Source organism: Rattus rattus, chromosome 3, assembly GCF_011064425.1.
Source record: "Rattus rattus isolate New Zealand chromosome 3, Rrattus_CSIRO_v1, whole genome shotgun sequence".
NCBI classification, from domain to species: domain Eukaryota; kingdom Metazoa; phylum Chordata; class Mammalia; order Rodentia; family Muridae; genus Rattus; species Rattus rattus.
The window spans coordinates 134,361,640-134,376,060 of record NC_046156.1 but is presented as its reverse complement, the minus strand read 5'-3'; the positions used below and the strand labels follow the sequence as shown (position 1 = coordinate 134,376,060).

At 43.1% G+C, this 14,421-nt stretch overlaps 2 protein-coding genes across 3 annotated transcripts in view; one reads left to right on the top strand and one right to left on the bottom strand.

The window, feature by feature from the left end:
• Positions 1–10,401, top strand: part of Trim55 (tripartite motif containing 55) — a 42,328-nt gene extending 31,927 nt beyond the window's left edge. For both annotated transcript variants that reach the window (XM_032896803.1, XM_032896804.1), the window contains one exon: positions 9,405–10,401. In XM_032896803.1, the coding sequence (XP_032752694.1) occupies positions 9,405–9,527 (123 nt within the window). In that variant the 3' untranslated portion in view covers positions 9,528–10,401. The remainder of the gene's footprint in view (positions 1–9,404) is intronic.
• An 875-nt stretch (positions 10,402–11,276) lies between these two features.
• Crh (corticotropin releasing hormone) lies at positions 11,277–13,414 on the bottom strand. Its single transcript, XM_032896802.1, has 2 exons — positions 13,008–13,414; positions 11,277–12,314 (listed from the first exon to the last, which is right to left on the bottom strand). Exon 2 carries the CDS (start codon positions 12,298–12,300, stop codon positions 11,737–11,739), a length of 564 nt encoding a protein of 187 aa, XP_032752693.1. The 5' UTR covers positions 12,301–12,314; positions 13,008–13,414; the 3' UTR covers positions 11,277–11,736.
• Between the last annotated feature and the right edge of the window lie 1,007 nt (positions 13,415–14,421).

Genomic DNA, 14,421 nt, shown 5'->3' with positions numbered 1-14,421 from the left:
GAACAATGATGATGAAGCTGATGAGAGAAAGAGGAAAGAATGTGAAAGGGGACTGGAAGGAGGAAGAGAGAGTATGTGTAGTGATCAGAAAGATGAGTGTGTGTGTGTGGGGGGGGGCACATGCAGTGATCAGAAAGTCCAGTTCAGGCAGAGGATAGCTATTGCCTATTCTTTATTTCTAGACTTTCAGAGCACTACCTATATCCAGTCAGACATGAACCCTTATCAAATATCATACAATCCAAGATTTAGACCCCTGAAAGCATTCTCATTTTTCGTAGCCAGTATGAGCAATGGGCCAAAGATCCAGAGCTATAGCCAGTGTGGAGCTTTGTATCTCCACCCAGTTCTAAAAGAAAAAGGAAAGAGAAAGAAAGAAATAAGAAAGCAAGCAATAAGCTCATTTTTAATGACCTTTGAGATTGGCCCATCCACTATTGTTTCAAGCATGCAAATATCCCTCTAACTGCCATCAGAGATTGAGAGGTAAGAAATGCAGGAAGAGGGCCAGGAAGCATCTACATGTGAGATTAATTTCACAAGGTATTCGTTGCATTAAGAAATAAATAAAGCTAACAGACACAGGAGACAGAACATGATTTCCCTTGAGTGTAACTATATGTCCTGTGTTCTTTGAAATGATCTATTTAATTCTCCAAAACAATCTAACGTGAATGAAAATTTAGCTATGTTCCCTAAATTTAATTGAAGTATTCAGGGTATCAAATTAATTTCAAACAGAGCCCCTACTGAGATGGATTATACAGAGTTTCAGGAGATTCAAGCTTACACTCACTGTCCTGTGGGTACCTTGTGCTGGAATTCTCACTGCAAGGAAGAAAGTGAAAAGTGATAGCGCCCAGGAATGGCCTCTGTTTACTGGATAAGATTGTCAGCACTTAATAATGCTAGAAATTAAAAATATCAGTGATACTGAGATGCAGTCACTTTATAAGAGGGAATATAGTTTTTCTTAGCAAGTATGTTTTGACGAGATCATTCTATTAACATTGCTTTTGCATCTATGTCTTATAACACTGACACTTTATTTATTTTTGCATTTTTATTCCTCTGCTGTTGCTGAGAAAGTGACATTCTAATAATGATCAATTTAGCCGTTTTACTGAAAGGTCAAATAGACAAACCAACTCTGAAATTACAGGCTCTGTCTCTCAGGAGCAAGTAGTAACTGTCACTTTAACAGGGAGGTAAAATTGATGTGTCCACTATACAAAGTATACTATGTAAACTGTTTGCAGTCCTGTCATGAATTCATTTCCCAAAGTTTTGTGAGTGAGCCCTGGAGAGGGAACTCTGGGGAAGCTGGGCACTGGAGATGACTTTCTTGGGGAGCTGGGCACTGGGAATGGTGCTGGGGGGAGCTGTTAGGACAGAGATAATCCAGTTTGCTCTGTACTTTTAAGTAGTTTACTGTTCTGCTTTAACTCAGACCTTTGCTAGTGTAGCCCATCTTGCTTGTTACTTTGTCTTCATTTGTGTATCTTAGTGATTTTCATGAAGCACTTTTTTTTTTTTTCTTTTTTTTTTTTTTTTTTTTATTAACTTGAGTATTTCTTATATACATTTGAGTGTTATTCCCTTTCCGGTTCGGGCAAACATCCCCTCCCCTCCCCTTCTTTTATGGGTGTTCCCCTCCCATCCTCCCCCTTGTCGCCCTCCCCCAACAATCTAGTTCACTGGGGTTCAGTCTTAGCAGGACCCAGGGCTTCCCCTTCCACTGGAAGCACTGTTTTTCTTATGCTGTTGATGTTCCCCAAATTCCCTGGTTTGTGGTGGCGGCTGTGATGTGTGTGTACATAGCTTCATTTCATGTGTAGAATCATCTACAGAGATTCTTTTGGTTAATCCCCACATCAGCTCCACACAGAAGTAAGAACCTGGGGGCTTGCACAGGATCACAGAGCAGCTGGGGGCTCAGTGCTTTTGTCTGTATCCTTAAGCCCAGAGTGAGGTGAACAGTCTAATGAAGGTCACATTGACATTGGAAAAGAGTGGGTTAATCTCTGCCCCGCACCTCCCTAGGGATCTCTGTGACCAAGAGGCCCTCTACTTTGATTCACCACTCAAGATGGGTTGCAAAGCTTTGCAAAGAACCAGGGGTTGGTTTCTAGGCCTCCGCATATGTCCATTTCAAATAAGAGTTTTATTTAAACCAAGACGTCCTGTCTTCCATTGTTGAGTCAGCCCATCTTGAATTTTATATTTGATTGTTTACTTATTACAATGTAGAGAAGCTCTTGTGTGAAAAAAATTTGGCTCACCCTCAGAAAGAGAGAAAATGTACATAGACCATAGACCCAGCTGTTAGAGCCATACCTGAGAAGAAGGTTGACTTTCTATCCACGTCAATAATCCACAGCAGGGCACGTCCCAGCACTCTCCTCAGGGTTAGGAAAGTGTGAATGCATTAATTCCAGTTGACAGGCCCAAGACTATTGCTCTGGCTCTACTCCTCACTTCCCAAGAAGGATTTTTCCACAGCAATGCATCTCCCTGGTCATCCCTCACCTGTTCATCTCACCACTCAGGGTGTAAGAATGTAGAACCTCTCACGAAGAGATGATCTTTACTGTTCCTTCCTGCCTTGTCTAGAGACTCACGATTGTTTTTCCCCTAGCATTCATGAAGACTAGATACATTTTTTTTCCAGGCCTGTGCTTCATGATAGCATATGCTGCTTGATTTGTTCTAAGGAAAAATGCCTGCATTCTTATGAATGGAGTGTCTATGGTATTTCCAAGGCTTAGAGCCACAGAACAGACTTCTGTTGCTTTCACAACTGGTCACTGGCCAAGGATCTGAGCTGTTCTTACTTTCTCATTCAAGAGTGTATAATGTATAAGCTATCAAGACTCAGAAGTAGTTCTTTCTGAATAAGCATTCTAAATACTCAGGATTTCTGCTCACATCTGGCTTTGATTCTCTGATCCAGACCAGCAGATAAAGAATGGATGCTGGATGGCTGCCCATTTGGAAAACTCAAGCCTAGCCTTATCCTCATTCCTCGAGGCAAGAAGACTTTGTTATAGTTGGGCAAGGGTTCTTTTCAACTGACCTGAAAAGAATGGCATTTAACAAGCAGCAGTAACCAGACTCTGTCAGGTTGAATTTCCCATTGGCATCCACTGAAACTCTTAGGCACTGGATGTCGCAGCCTGAGTGTGTACACTTGGATCTCATCACCCTTCCCCCACTCCACCATTCCCTCAGTGGCCTGATATCATTGATCTCTCAACATTCCTAAGTAATATGCTACCAGGAGGGTGTAGATTAAGTCATCACCATCCATTAATGTCCTCATGGCATTGCGTTTGATCACCCAAAGAGTAGAACACAGGTATAGTAAACTGTGATGGGCTGTGGTCATGAGCGGCACAGAGATCATTTGGAAAGGGGAAATGACTAGAATTCACACCCTGGGAAGCTGACAGGCAGCTGGAGACATTGATGTTCCCTCTTCTACTTTGGGCCAGCCTCAAAAAGTGTCCCACCCAAGTGTGGCTTCAGAGAGTCATGTCCAAGTGGAGGCCAGGGCAGCATCTGTTCAATGCTATTTATGCAGGGGACCCTGTGAGGCAGATGCATTTAGGTAAAGGGTGCTGCTGATTTAACGCCTCATGCATTATCACTGCACCCAATTAGATTCCCATGGTCAGCACCCAGGGAATAATTTGCTCTCAAGTGAGTCTGACAAGAGTTCCACGGTTCCTTGATTGTCAAGAATTTTGGCATAGATTCACTTTAGCTCTCTCTGGCCTTAATTAATCACATTGAACATAGAAATCAAACAAAATCTGCACTGAGCATTTTTACTTCTCTGCTTTGTTTGTTGTTGTTGTACAGTTTCCTACCAACAAACAAACAAAAACAAAACAAAACAAACACTTGTTAAGTGCTATGAGCTATGACTAGAGGTAGAGATCTATGACAGAACTGGTAGTTAGAGTGTACAATGAGGCCCTGGGGGCCAACTTCAGCCTCATGCAAAACAAAATCCAATCAACAAAGTGGTATTAGTGACAAAGCAGGCCCAGGTGACAGACATATTGACACGGACATATATACAAAGTGGAGACCCCTGGCCACTCAGTTCCACTCCAAGCATAGCTGCTGTGCAAACTCAGAGTGGGCACAGTCGCTCACTCTGCAGGAGGGAGGCAAGGTGCTTCAGGTTTGCAGGATGAGGGGAGTGGCAGGCACTGGGTAGGCAGGGACACATCCTGTCCAGAACCAAGGACTGCTTCATTCATCACGCATTCCACACAAGCTCATTTCTGCGTTGTTTGCAGAACTTCAAAGACCATATTTTCTTATTAAGTCACTTTTGTAAAAAGGTTGTGCTGGGGAGATAGGATGGAGAAAAACATTTCCCATCTTCACCATTTTCTTATCGTATGTGTCAGCAATGTTAACTGTATTTTGTAACCAACCCCCAGACAGTTTTAATCTTGCAGAAATGCAACTCAAGACCTATTAAACAAAACCTTTTAACCCTGCTTCCTCCAGCCTCAGGCCCTCGCAGCCACTCTCTGTTTCTGTGCATATGGCTGTACTAGGAACATGAATGGGAGCGTACATTGTTTTCCTTGGTGTATCTGATTTATTTCACTTGGCAGAAGGTTCCTTCAGAGTTTGCACATGTCTTAGTGTATATGTGAGTACATTTTAAATGATATTCCATTGTAGGTTCATGCCAAAGCTTATTTATTCCCTCCTTTGGAAACTGCTCCTGCTTCTTGGCTGCTGTGAATAATATTGCTATGACATGGTGTGAAAACCTGCGTGAATTCTTTCTTTCAGTTTTTTTTTTTGAGCACATACACAGATGTGGAGTTGTTGTACCATATGGTGTCTGTTTAATTTTCAAAAATATTTTTATTATATTTACTTCAGGGGAGGGCAAGAATAATGAATGGTATGTGTGTAGGTCAAGACAGCTTGTGAGTCAGTTCTCTTTTTCTACCCTGCGGGTCCTGGGGAGTCAAACCCAGGTAGTTGGGCTTGATACAAGAATGTTTACCCACTGAGCCATTCCAGTGGCCCATGTGTCTCCCCTGTGCGATGTTCCACACTGATTATCTATTTTACATTCCCACCGACATTGAACAGTGGCTACCTCTGTATTTTCAGTCTTGAATTTTTGATGTTTATAACTGATTCATATTTTAAAACTACTATATACTGTCCTTACTCTGAAGCTGACCTGCTCATGCGTCTGCTGCCCACCAGTCTCTGGCAAGAGTGATTCTAGGTGACATAGGGGGTCAAGGGTAATGTCTGCATAGTACATGTCCCTGTGTGGAAGCACCTCATTTTACCCTGCTCTCCAGAGAGGTAGAGCAATAAGCTAGTGTCATAAGCTGACATTCATTTATCCCTTCTCAAAGCACTTTTAATAACACTGGTAAAAAAATATCAAAGGACGGGGAAATGTTCTCTGTCCCCCGAGAAACTTGTTTTATGAATATCCAGAATACTCTGTCACACTAAGGGGGATAGCAGAGGGAAAGTACGTTATATCCTTCTGCTGCGAATTTTGACCAGATTCCAACAAGACTTGAGACAAAGGTGAACTTCTTCCTCTTTATTCTATTTCTGGTTTTCTTTTTATGAAGAACTTTGAATTTGTCAAATTCGTATCACTGTGACCAGATTCTTGACAAAGGGCAGACAGGTAAGCAAGCAGGGAAGGAGGAAGAGAGGGAGGAAGAGAGGCAGGGAAGGAAGGAAAGAAGGAAGGAGGGAGAGACAGAGGAAGGGAGACATATGGTGGCTGGCTCACAATTTGAGGACATGGCCCATCATTGCAAGGAAGCCATGGAGTAGGAACACGAGGCAGCTGCTCACATTGTGTCCTCAGTCAGGAAGCAGAGGTGAATGCTGGCACGTAGCAAGTTCCTCCTTTCTCCATAAATGCTGCTGTCCACATTCAGAGTTCATCTTCAATCCTCAGTGAAAGCTGTCTGGAGAGGCCCTCACAGATATGCACCAGCGCATCTCCTAGGCAACTCCAGATTCAGTCAGGTTGACAGTAACTGTTGGACATCGCAGCCACCTAAGGAAAAATTTAAAACTTAGAAATAATTTGTACTGGAGGTCCCTTGTCCTCTCCTTCACACAGAATGGAGGAGCCACAACCGACACACCGTTCTGCTCTGTGATATACATCTTGCCAAAAGTAATCTACTTTCCACAATGAAAGACAGCCCACTGTTGGAAAGCAAAGCAAAGGACTCCATTTAGGAAGACTACAGGAAGAAAGCATGCTTTTGGTTTTCTGAGTGGTGGTTTCTATGCTTCCGGAGATAATCCTAAGAGAGTTAAACCGTTTGGGATAAATGGAAGAGCATCACAGATGACCATGATTTGATCACATGCCCCAAGAGTCATGTGATATAAATCCTCTCCAGTTCTGGGAAGGTGAGGTAGTAAATACAACTACCATACATTCTTTCCTCACTGGAGATTATTGACACGTATACCTTCACCAGAAATAGTCCCCAAGTCATTCTGTGTGACAGAGGAGTCTCTTCACTGTAGTTAGGGATAAGAGGAGGACAGAGGGAAGTAGAGGGAAAAAGGAAACAGAGGGAGGAAGCACTACATATGAAGCAAGCATGTGCAAAGTGTTTTGTGCACATTACATTATTCAATCCTTTACAGCAGCCTCATGACATAGGGTCTAATGTCCATTTCACAGACGAGAAAGCCAAGCTCAGAATGGTTAATCACTTGCCCATGTCAAAGGGTTAGTAAGCAGTTGGTCTGGGGTCCTGGTGTGTTTCTTTGTCGCTGAAATAAAACACTGACAAACTTGAGGAGAAAGGGTTTTATTTGGTTTAGTTATGCTTCACCCTCCCAGGAAGCCAAGGCTGGAACTTAAAGCAGAAACCTTAGAAGATGTTGCTTACTGGTTGGCTTAGCTACATTTCTTACACAGTACAGACCCAGCTGCCTAGGAATAGTACCACCCACAGTGGGCTAGGTCCTCACACATCAATGAGCAGCTATGCCCACAAGGCAATCAGATGCAGGCAATTCCTTAATCCCTCTTCCTGATTGAGGTTCCCTCTTCCTGGGTGTGTCAAGTTAACAACTGAAGCTTACAATGGCATCTGAGAGTCCCTGCCAAGTGGCCAGGGGAGCTTTCTTGCTGAAATGGTTAGTAAGTTTGCAGCCCAAGAAGATAGCATGAACACTGAAGATACTCCAGATAATCTCTGCTCCTGATCCTTCTCTGTCACTATCTTCTCTGAAAGGGACAATATCAGTCCACATTGCTTGAACAACAACAACAAAAAAAAAAACATGCCTGGAACCACTGGATATAAGAACAGCAAATTCAAATGATTGAACCTGGTTTTGACAGCTATCAGTATCAGCAGCTGAAAATTTAAACAGCAGTTTTAAATATTAAAATATTTCAACAAATACTAAATTATTAAATATTTAATATTAAAATGTTAAAACAAATATTAAAACAGGTAGGTTTTAATATTTGGTTTAGGAAAGCTTTTATAAGCCAGCAACTTCCAAAAGCCACCAAACATCACGCCAGCCACCCACCCACCCTTGCCTGTTTTGTCTTCTGGTGCTGAGCTGAGCTGTTTGGTTTAGGGTTAAGGGTAGATGACTCTGCTAGGCAGTCAGAGGGCTCTGAGGATTATCTGCCTCGATTTCTCTTTTTTTGAGACAGAAATCATAAGTAGCCCAGGCTAGCCTCAACTTATTATGTAGTTGAACCTTCAACTCCTCCACACGTGGCTCCACCTCAGGGGACATCTAACCATTACCAAGAAAACCTACTTTACTTGACATTCCAGGTCTTTAAATGTTTTTTTTTTCTTCTGAAAATAGAATGTTCCACTTTTAATCTAATAAAACCTCACAGTCCTTATTAACTTGCTACCAGTAAGCAGTTTAATATAAATAAAAAAGAGAGAGAATCCTAAAACTAAATATCTCACTATATTCGTGTTGGTTTTTCTGAATGGCATCTCAAGCCTATGTTTATAGTGAGATCTGGGAAGGTGTTTGCCAAGCATTCATTTTCCTCTAGAAACTCCTTTGCACAGCAGCAATATGCTTATACTTACCAAAGTTCTGCTTGGCCTGGCATCAGATCCCTACCCAGCCCCCCACCCCCACCCCCAGCCCAGGGCTTCTGCACTGGGTACACAATGCCTCCTCACTGCGTCAGAGCCTTTGGCATTCTGTATTGCTGAGTTTACCAGGGAAGTGTGAGAACACGCTCGATCCTTCCCTTGGGATGAACCAGGCCTATCGTGGTCTCTCTACACTTTGAGTGAATACGATCAAATTGCAAGTCTTTTTTTTTTAAAGGAATTTTTGTTGTTGTTATTGTTTCATTGAGCTGTTATTTTAAAAACTCAAAATGACATGAAGTTGAGTTGATCAGTTGAATTAAATTTACAACCTGTATCAGTCAGATATTTACTGAAAGTATCTTCTAGAAGTTTTGACATTAGACTTGATTTTGCATGAATGTTATAAGATTTTCCTGCCTAGAGATATTCACTTCAGGGTTTGCTCAGTACTTTGACTTTGTAAAATTGAGGGGTTTTGCCAAGTTGAAGTGATTTATAAACATACAAATGTATGCATTACCACACTTTGTCAGCAATATCCTCCAATATGATTCTTTAGATAGCATGGCTTACTGCCATTGTCCCTGTCTGAGTCTGTGTGCATGAACACCGGTGCCCCCAGAGTAGTGAAATAACCTAATGCTGAGGTTGGGGACGCATACCCCTACTGGCGGCACATAAGTATAACCTGGTAGAAACTTCTAATGTCAGCAGTGGAGAGATGATACGGATATGACTATAAACTGCGATGTCATGATATAGCAACATCACTTTAGTTTGGGCTCCCCACCCCTTCCTTCCCTTCTCTCTTTTCTCCCTCACCTCTCTCTGTCTTATAAGACATTGGGGATGAAACTCAGGCCTAAGATGTGCTGGGAAAGCACTCTGTCACTGAGCTATGAGGATTAGCAGGATTTTAATAGTTTTGCAGATTTTTGTAAACCTAGATATCTGCGTGTATGAACGAGACTGTCACGTCAGTAGATCATGAACAACCTAATTTGGGAAAACGAAGCAGGGAAACCTGGCCCCTCCCCACTAGAGCTCCCTTCCATGGCATGTGCTATTGCTTTTTCTTTTGAATCGTGAGTGTGAATCACTTTAATGGCTCTTGACCATAACTAAGATGACCTGAGCTTGCTTTCTGTCCCTAATAATTATTATGCTTCCTGTAATTATGATTATCACCCTCTCTCCTCAGTAGAACAGTGACTGGACCAATTCTCCAAAGGTCTACTCTCTCCTTTCTCTCATCCACATTTTCTTCTTTTGCAGATTGGATTTGAGGCCTCTTCTCCCCAGGGACAGGCTGCAGCCTTGGGGAGTGGGGGTGGGGCTGATTTTGAGCCAGCTCGCCACGTCTTCTCCTTCTCCTGGTTGAATTCCCTAAATGAATGATATTTATTCTCATTGCTGCCCCCTGTCTGCCTGTCTGAGAAGCACATAGGGAAACCTGGTGGAAATTCACCGTGATGCATATGAAGGGGACCTCTGGACAGGATTTCTAAAACCAAAACAAAACAAGAACAACACTTAATTCCAGATGACTTATCTAACTTGTTGAGAAAATGATTATGCTCAGAACAAAAATTACAGAAAATACTCTGATGAAGAAACTTGATCTTATGCTTTTATTGAGTGAGAAACATTCTGAAGGGTGTGTAGGTGTGGTGCGTATGCACATCAGCTGTGAGTGGCGAGTGGTTACAACTGGCAGGACACTCTCCTCTCTCTGGGCTTCTTGTTATTTTCGGACACTCGTGCCTTTTGCTTTTCTCCTTAGCATTGCAGGTGGTAGGTGACATTCAGTGTCAGTTCAGAACTGACTGATTTATCAAAATATGGAGATTGGTCACTGACCAAAGCTATGTAGAGTGCTATAGAGGTTCCTTTTCCCTACAGATATCACAGGATGTACAGCCAGAAGTTTTCTTTACATGTGGCCACACTTCCATAGTCCAGAAGGCCAAAGGTCTAGGGCAATTCTTTAGACATTTTTCTAATATTATTTACATATCTCATAATCTTATATCCATGTAACAGCCACTTTAATTGAAGACTTTCTGGGAGGAACTGTCTACTTTCTTATGTGTCTGCCATAGCAGCAATTCAGTAAACTGTGGAACAACTGCATGTATTTAAATATACACACAGTCTCCCCCTGTGCGCTCTCTCCCTCTCCTCTCTCTCCCTTCTCTCTCTCCATGCTTTCATCACATACGTGTAACTTTACTTTAAATGAACTCCTAAATAAATGTTTTTAAGAACTTTAGTCCCCTAGCAATTTATTCAGTGATTCATGTTTTATTATTAAGCCATTAATCAAGCACATTTCAAGGGCCTCAAGAGAAGTGCCATCTTCATACATACAAATTAATTTTAAAGTATTAATTATGGAACTAAAAATTTTATAGCTGTAACCAAACTACTAGGGCAAATATATTGTCCGACTAATTAGATACGCTGTTTAATTTTAGAAGCAAATAACAGTCCTACAAGTTGCAGTTATTAGGACTGGGATAGAGAGAAATATGAAAGGTATTTGTGGAGCTATTATTCTTTTTTAAGAAAAAATTTCCCAAGTGCCCTTTTACCACAAATATGTTTATTTTTTTGAAATGTTTTATTATTAAGTTTCTACTAAGGCTGGTGAGATAGTATGATGGGTAAAAACCACTTGCCTTTGGACCTGAAGAACCAAGTTCAATTCTTAGGACTCACATGGTAGGAGTCCTCTGATGTCCATCAGTTGTCCTCTGACGTCCACCCATTTGCCAGGATGCCCACACTTCCTGGTCCTCAACTAATTAGGCTTGCAAGCTATTTCCACTGTGACTGATCTTCCAGTTGTAAAATTATCACGTTTTAGGGGTGGGAGGAACCTCTAAAATTATTTAATTCAATCTCAGAAGGGAAATCTGAGATACAGAGGAAAGCCCAGGACAAATTGCAGGGCTAGTGTAAGCTATGTGACAACGTTCATATTTTTAGGAGAAAATAAAATGTAGGGTTTGTTTTTTGGGGAGGGGGTTGTTGTATTGTTTTTATTTTCTTGTGCTGGGTCCATTTCTGAAGAGGAAAAATAAAGCCACAACAACCTTTCAGATTTTATTAAAAATATAGTCAACGTTCTCTGACACAACCAAATTGACCAAGGATCAGAAAGATGTTTTATTATTGAAACATTTACAAGAAAAAGTTGATTCAAAGAGCTTACACATTTCGTCCTAGCCACCCCTCAAGAATGAATTCTCTTACACTGTGTCTCCAAATAAAAACAACTGGGTGACTTCCATCTGCTTTTTTAAAGGTTTCCTCCTTGGATCCACATTTTCTTTAAGATATCGCTATAAAGACACTTATTTGCACATAGAAACTAAGCGTGGGCAATACAAATAACGCTGTTTTGTTACTACACAGAAACACACTTTGTGCATGCTAATTAAGGGGTATATAGGCTCTCTCCCTGTACATCTTCTATGCTTCAAGCTATATAAAAATAAACAAATGATATCAGAGCTGCAGTATGGTACAGAATACTGTGTTTTAAATTTTTTATTTTTACTTGTGTGCTAAATGCAGAATCGTTTTGGCCAAGCGCAACATTTCATTTCCCGATAATCTCCATCAGTTTCCTGTTGCTGTGTGCTTGCTGAGCTAACTGCTCTGCCCTGGCCATTTCCAAGACTTCCCTCAGAAGGTGGAAGGTGAGATCCAGAGAGATGGGCGGCTCCTCGGACCGCCTCTCCCTCTCCAGCGCCCCCTCGTGGCCACCGAGGGCATCCTCGGCGCCGCGTTCCGCCGGCTCCGTGCTGCTGTCGAGCGGGCGCTGAGGCATCTGCAGCTGCTGCAGCAACACGCGGAAAAAGTTAGCCGCAGCCTGGTCGTGCGAGGGGCGGCTGCCGCGACCCGCGGTGAGGGGCGTGGAGTTGGGGGACAGCCGAGCAGCGGGACTTCTGTTGAGGTTCCCCAGGCGGAGGAAGTATTCTTCACCCATGCGGATCAGAATCGGCTGAGGTTGCTGGGGCTGCTCCGGTTGCAAGAAATTCAACGGCTGCGGGGCCCGCGGCGCTCCAGAGACGGATCCCCTGCTCAGCAGGGCCCTGCAAGGCAGGCAGGGCGACAGAGCCACCAGCAGCATGCCCGCGGACACCAGCAGCCGCAGCCGCATGTTAGGGGCGCTCTCTGCAGCACCGAGGTTGGGGTAGAGGGAGAGACAAGGTGGAGGAAAGAGAAGGTGGGGGAGAGAGGTAAGATTGGTCAGAGTTTAGCTCAGCTGGAGGGTGTAGCGGGACTTCCTATCGGACAGATACAGACAAGACAGGCTCTGGGCTTCTGTGACGCTGTCCGCGGTGCTGAAGCTATGTACCTGCGAAGCTCATATAGTGCGAGCCTGCAGGTGACCCTTCTTTGGAGACCTAAAAGGGACACCCCCTGACTCCTCTTCCTAAGTCTTCCCCAAACTGACGTTCTTGAGCCCGGAGAAGTGCCACAGGTTTAAGCTACTCGCCCTCTCTAATCGCCCCTTTCGGACATCATTTTCTTCCAAATTAAGAACTACCTCCTCCTCTCTGTCTCCATTCCTGCCCTTGCTCCCTTTGCTTGCGGGTATGGGACACAATAAGGGAGCCATTCTTTACACAGACTATGAGCAGTGAGTGGCAGATTGGATTGAGTGCATAAATATGAGCAGCCGCAGCCGCCGTCTAACTTAGCTTTTTGCCACATCGCCGCTGTCATCGGAATTTTAAGGCACAGTTAGCGACACACATACATGCATAGGCACAGGCATTCCAGCACTTGGGCAGCTGGCTCCGGGGCGCACCACAGCAGCTCAGGCAACACAAAGTTGGTGGCGCCCATCTAGGCGCTGCCTACCTTCTCCTCCCTTGGCAGGTGAGCCCGCACTGTTGTTCTGCGAGGTACCTCTCTCAGGATGCCTCCTGCAGGTTTTCTTCCTCTTCTCCTTTCTCTTCTCCTTTTCTTTGCCTTTCCCCTTTCTCTTCAGTTTCTCAACGTACTTGGGCTCTGAGTTTCTCCACACCAGAGCCTGGAGTGAGATTTTATAACGTCGACCCTCTTCAGAAAGCACGCAGCATTTGCCTAATAAGCTGACGCTCTCTTGACAGCTCGATTGCGTGCTGCCTCTGCTCCTGCATAAATAATAGGGCCCTGCCAAGGAGCGAGGGACAGGGTTCTGCTATTTCAACACTGAATCTCACATCCAATTATATCAACAGATATTTATCGCCTCCTTGGTGACGTCAACGAGCCCTAAAATGGAAGGGCTTCTTATGACTTGTCCATTGACAAAAATTCTTGAATGAGATTATCCAAGTGTGGAAAACATACTGACCTCTTACTATGATAGGCCAGATACAGACCAGAAAAGAGGCAGAGTGGGAGAGAGAAAGAGGTGGGGAGTGCAGAGCTGCCAAGAAGGTAGCCACCATTAAGGGGGTGGATTTGGACATTTCCTGGTGTCTCACCACTCCCACCTAACTTTTCTGTCATGTTGTACTCTCAGGAAAGATCTTAGTATCTGAAATATGTCTTTACTATGGCCTGCCATCTTTCTGCCTGGAGGAGAATGAAGAACTAGGGGACAGAGACAACCAAGTCTTAGCTTTTATCTCCTTAGTCCTCCCAAGAGCAGATAAAAGAATTGTGGGTCTGAAGACAAGACCAATAAGGTTTTTGAAACCAGCTGCGTGTTTTTCTTCATGAGAAAAGAGCTATTCTAATAATGAAGGCCGTAAACAAAGACTCTTAACAAAAACCTCAGGTTCAAGTGAATCTCGGGCCTCCTATGGGTCTCCTCTCAGAATCTAAAGTTAATCAGGACTTTTCTGCTCTCCTAAGAAGACCACGGTGAGCTGTGTGCATTAAAAAGTCTATTCCCAGTCTACAGTGCAAACCCAAGGAGGGAGGCATTGTTCTAATTCTTGTGTTGAACAAACATAAGCTGCTTGATAGCCTGAAAAAAATCAGTCCTTGAGTCTGTAAATGAGAATCTTTCATTTTACCTCCATATACTATTAAATCATGACAGTATGTATAGCAAGGCACTCAAGTTATTTATTATGTGTTCTGTTCCTTTCTCCAAATTCAAATGTGTACCACAAGTGTCTTTAGTAATTGCTCTCTGACACTATTATAGAATACAATGCCATGTCTACAAATCCACTCTCAATTTTGAGTTAAATGGATATTATGTCTAAGTGGGAAGCAGTTACCTTTAATCCTGCAATTCAAGATGCTGTTACAAACTCTAGTGTCTGTGATTCATTTC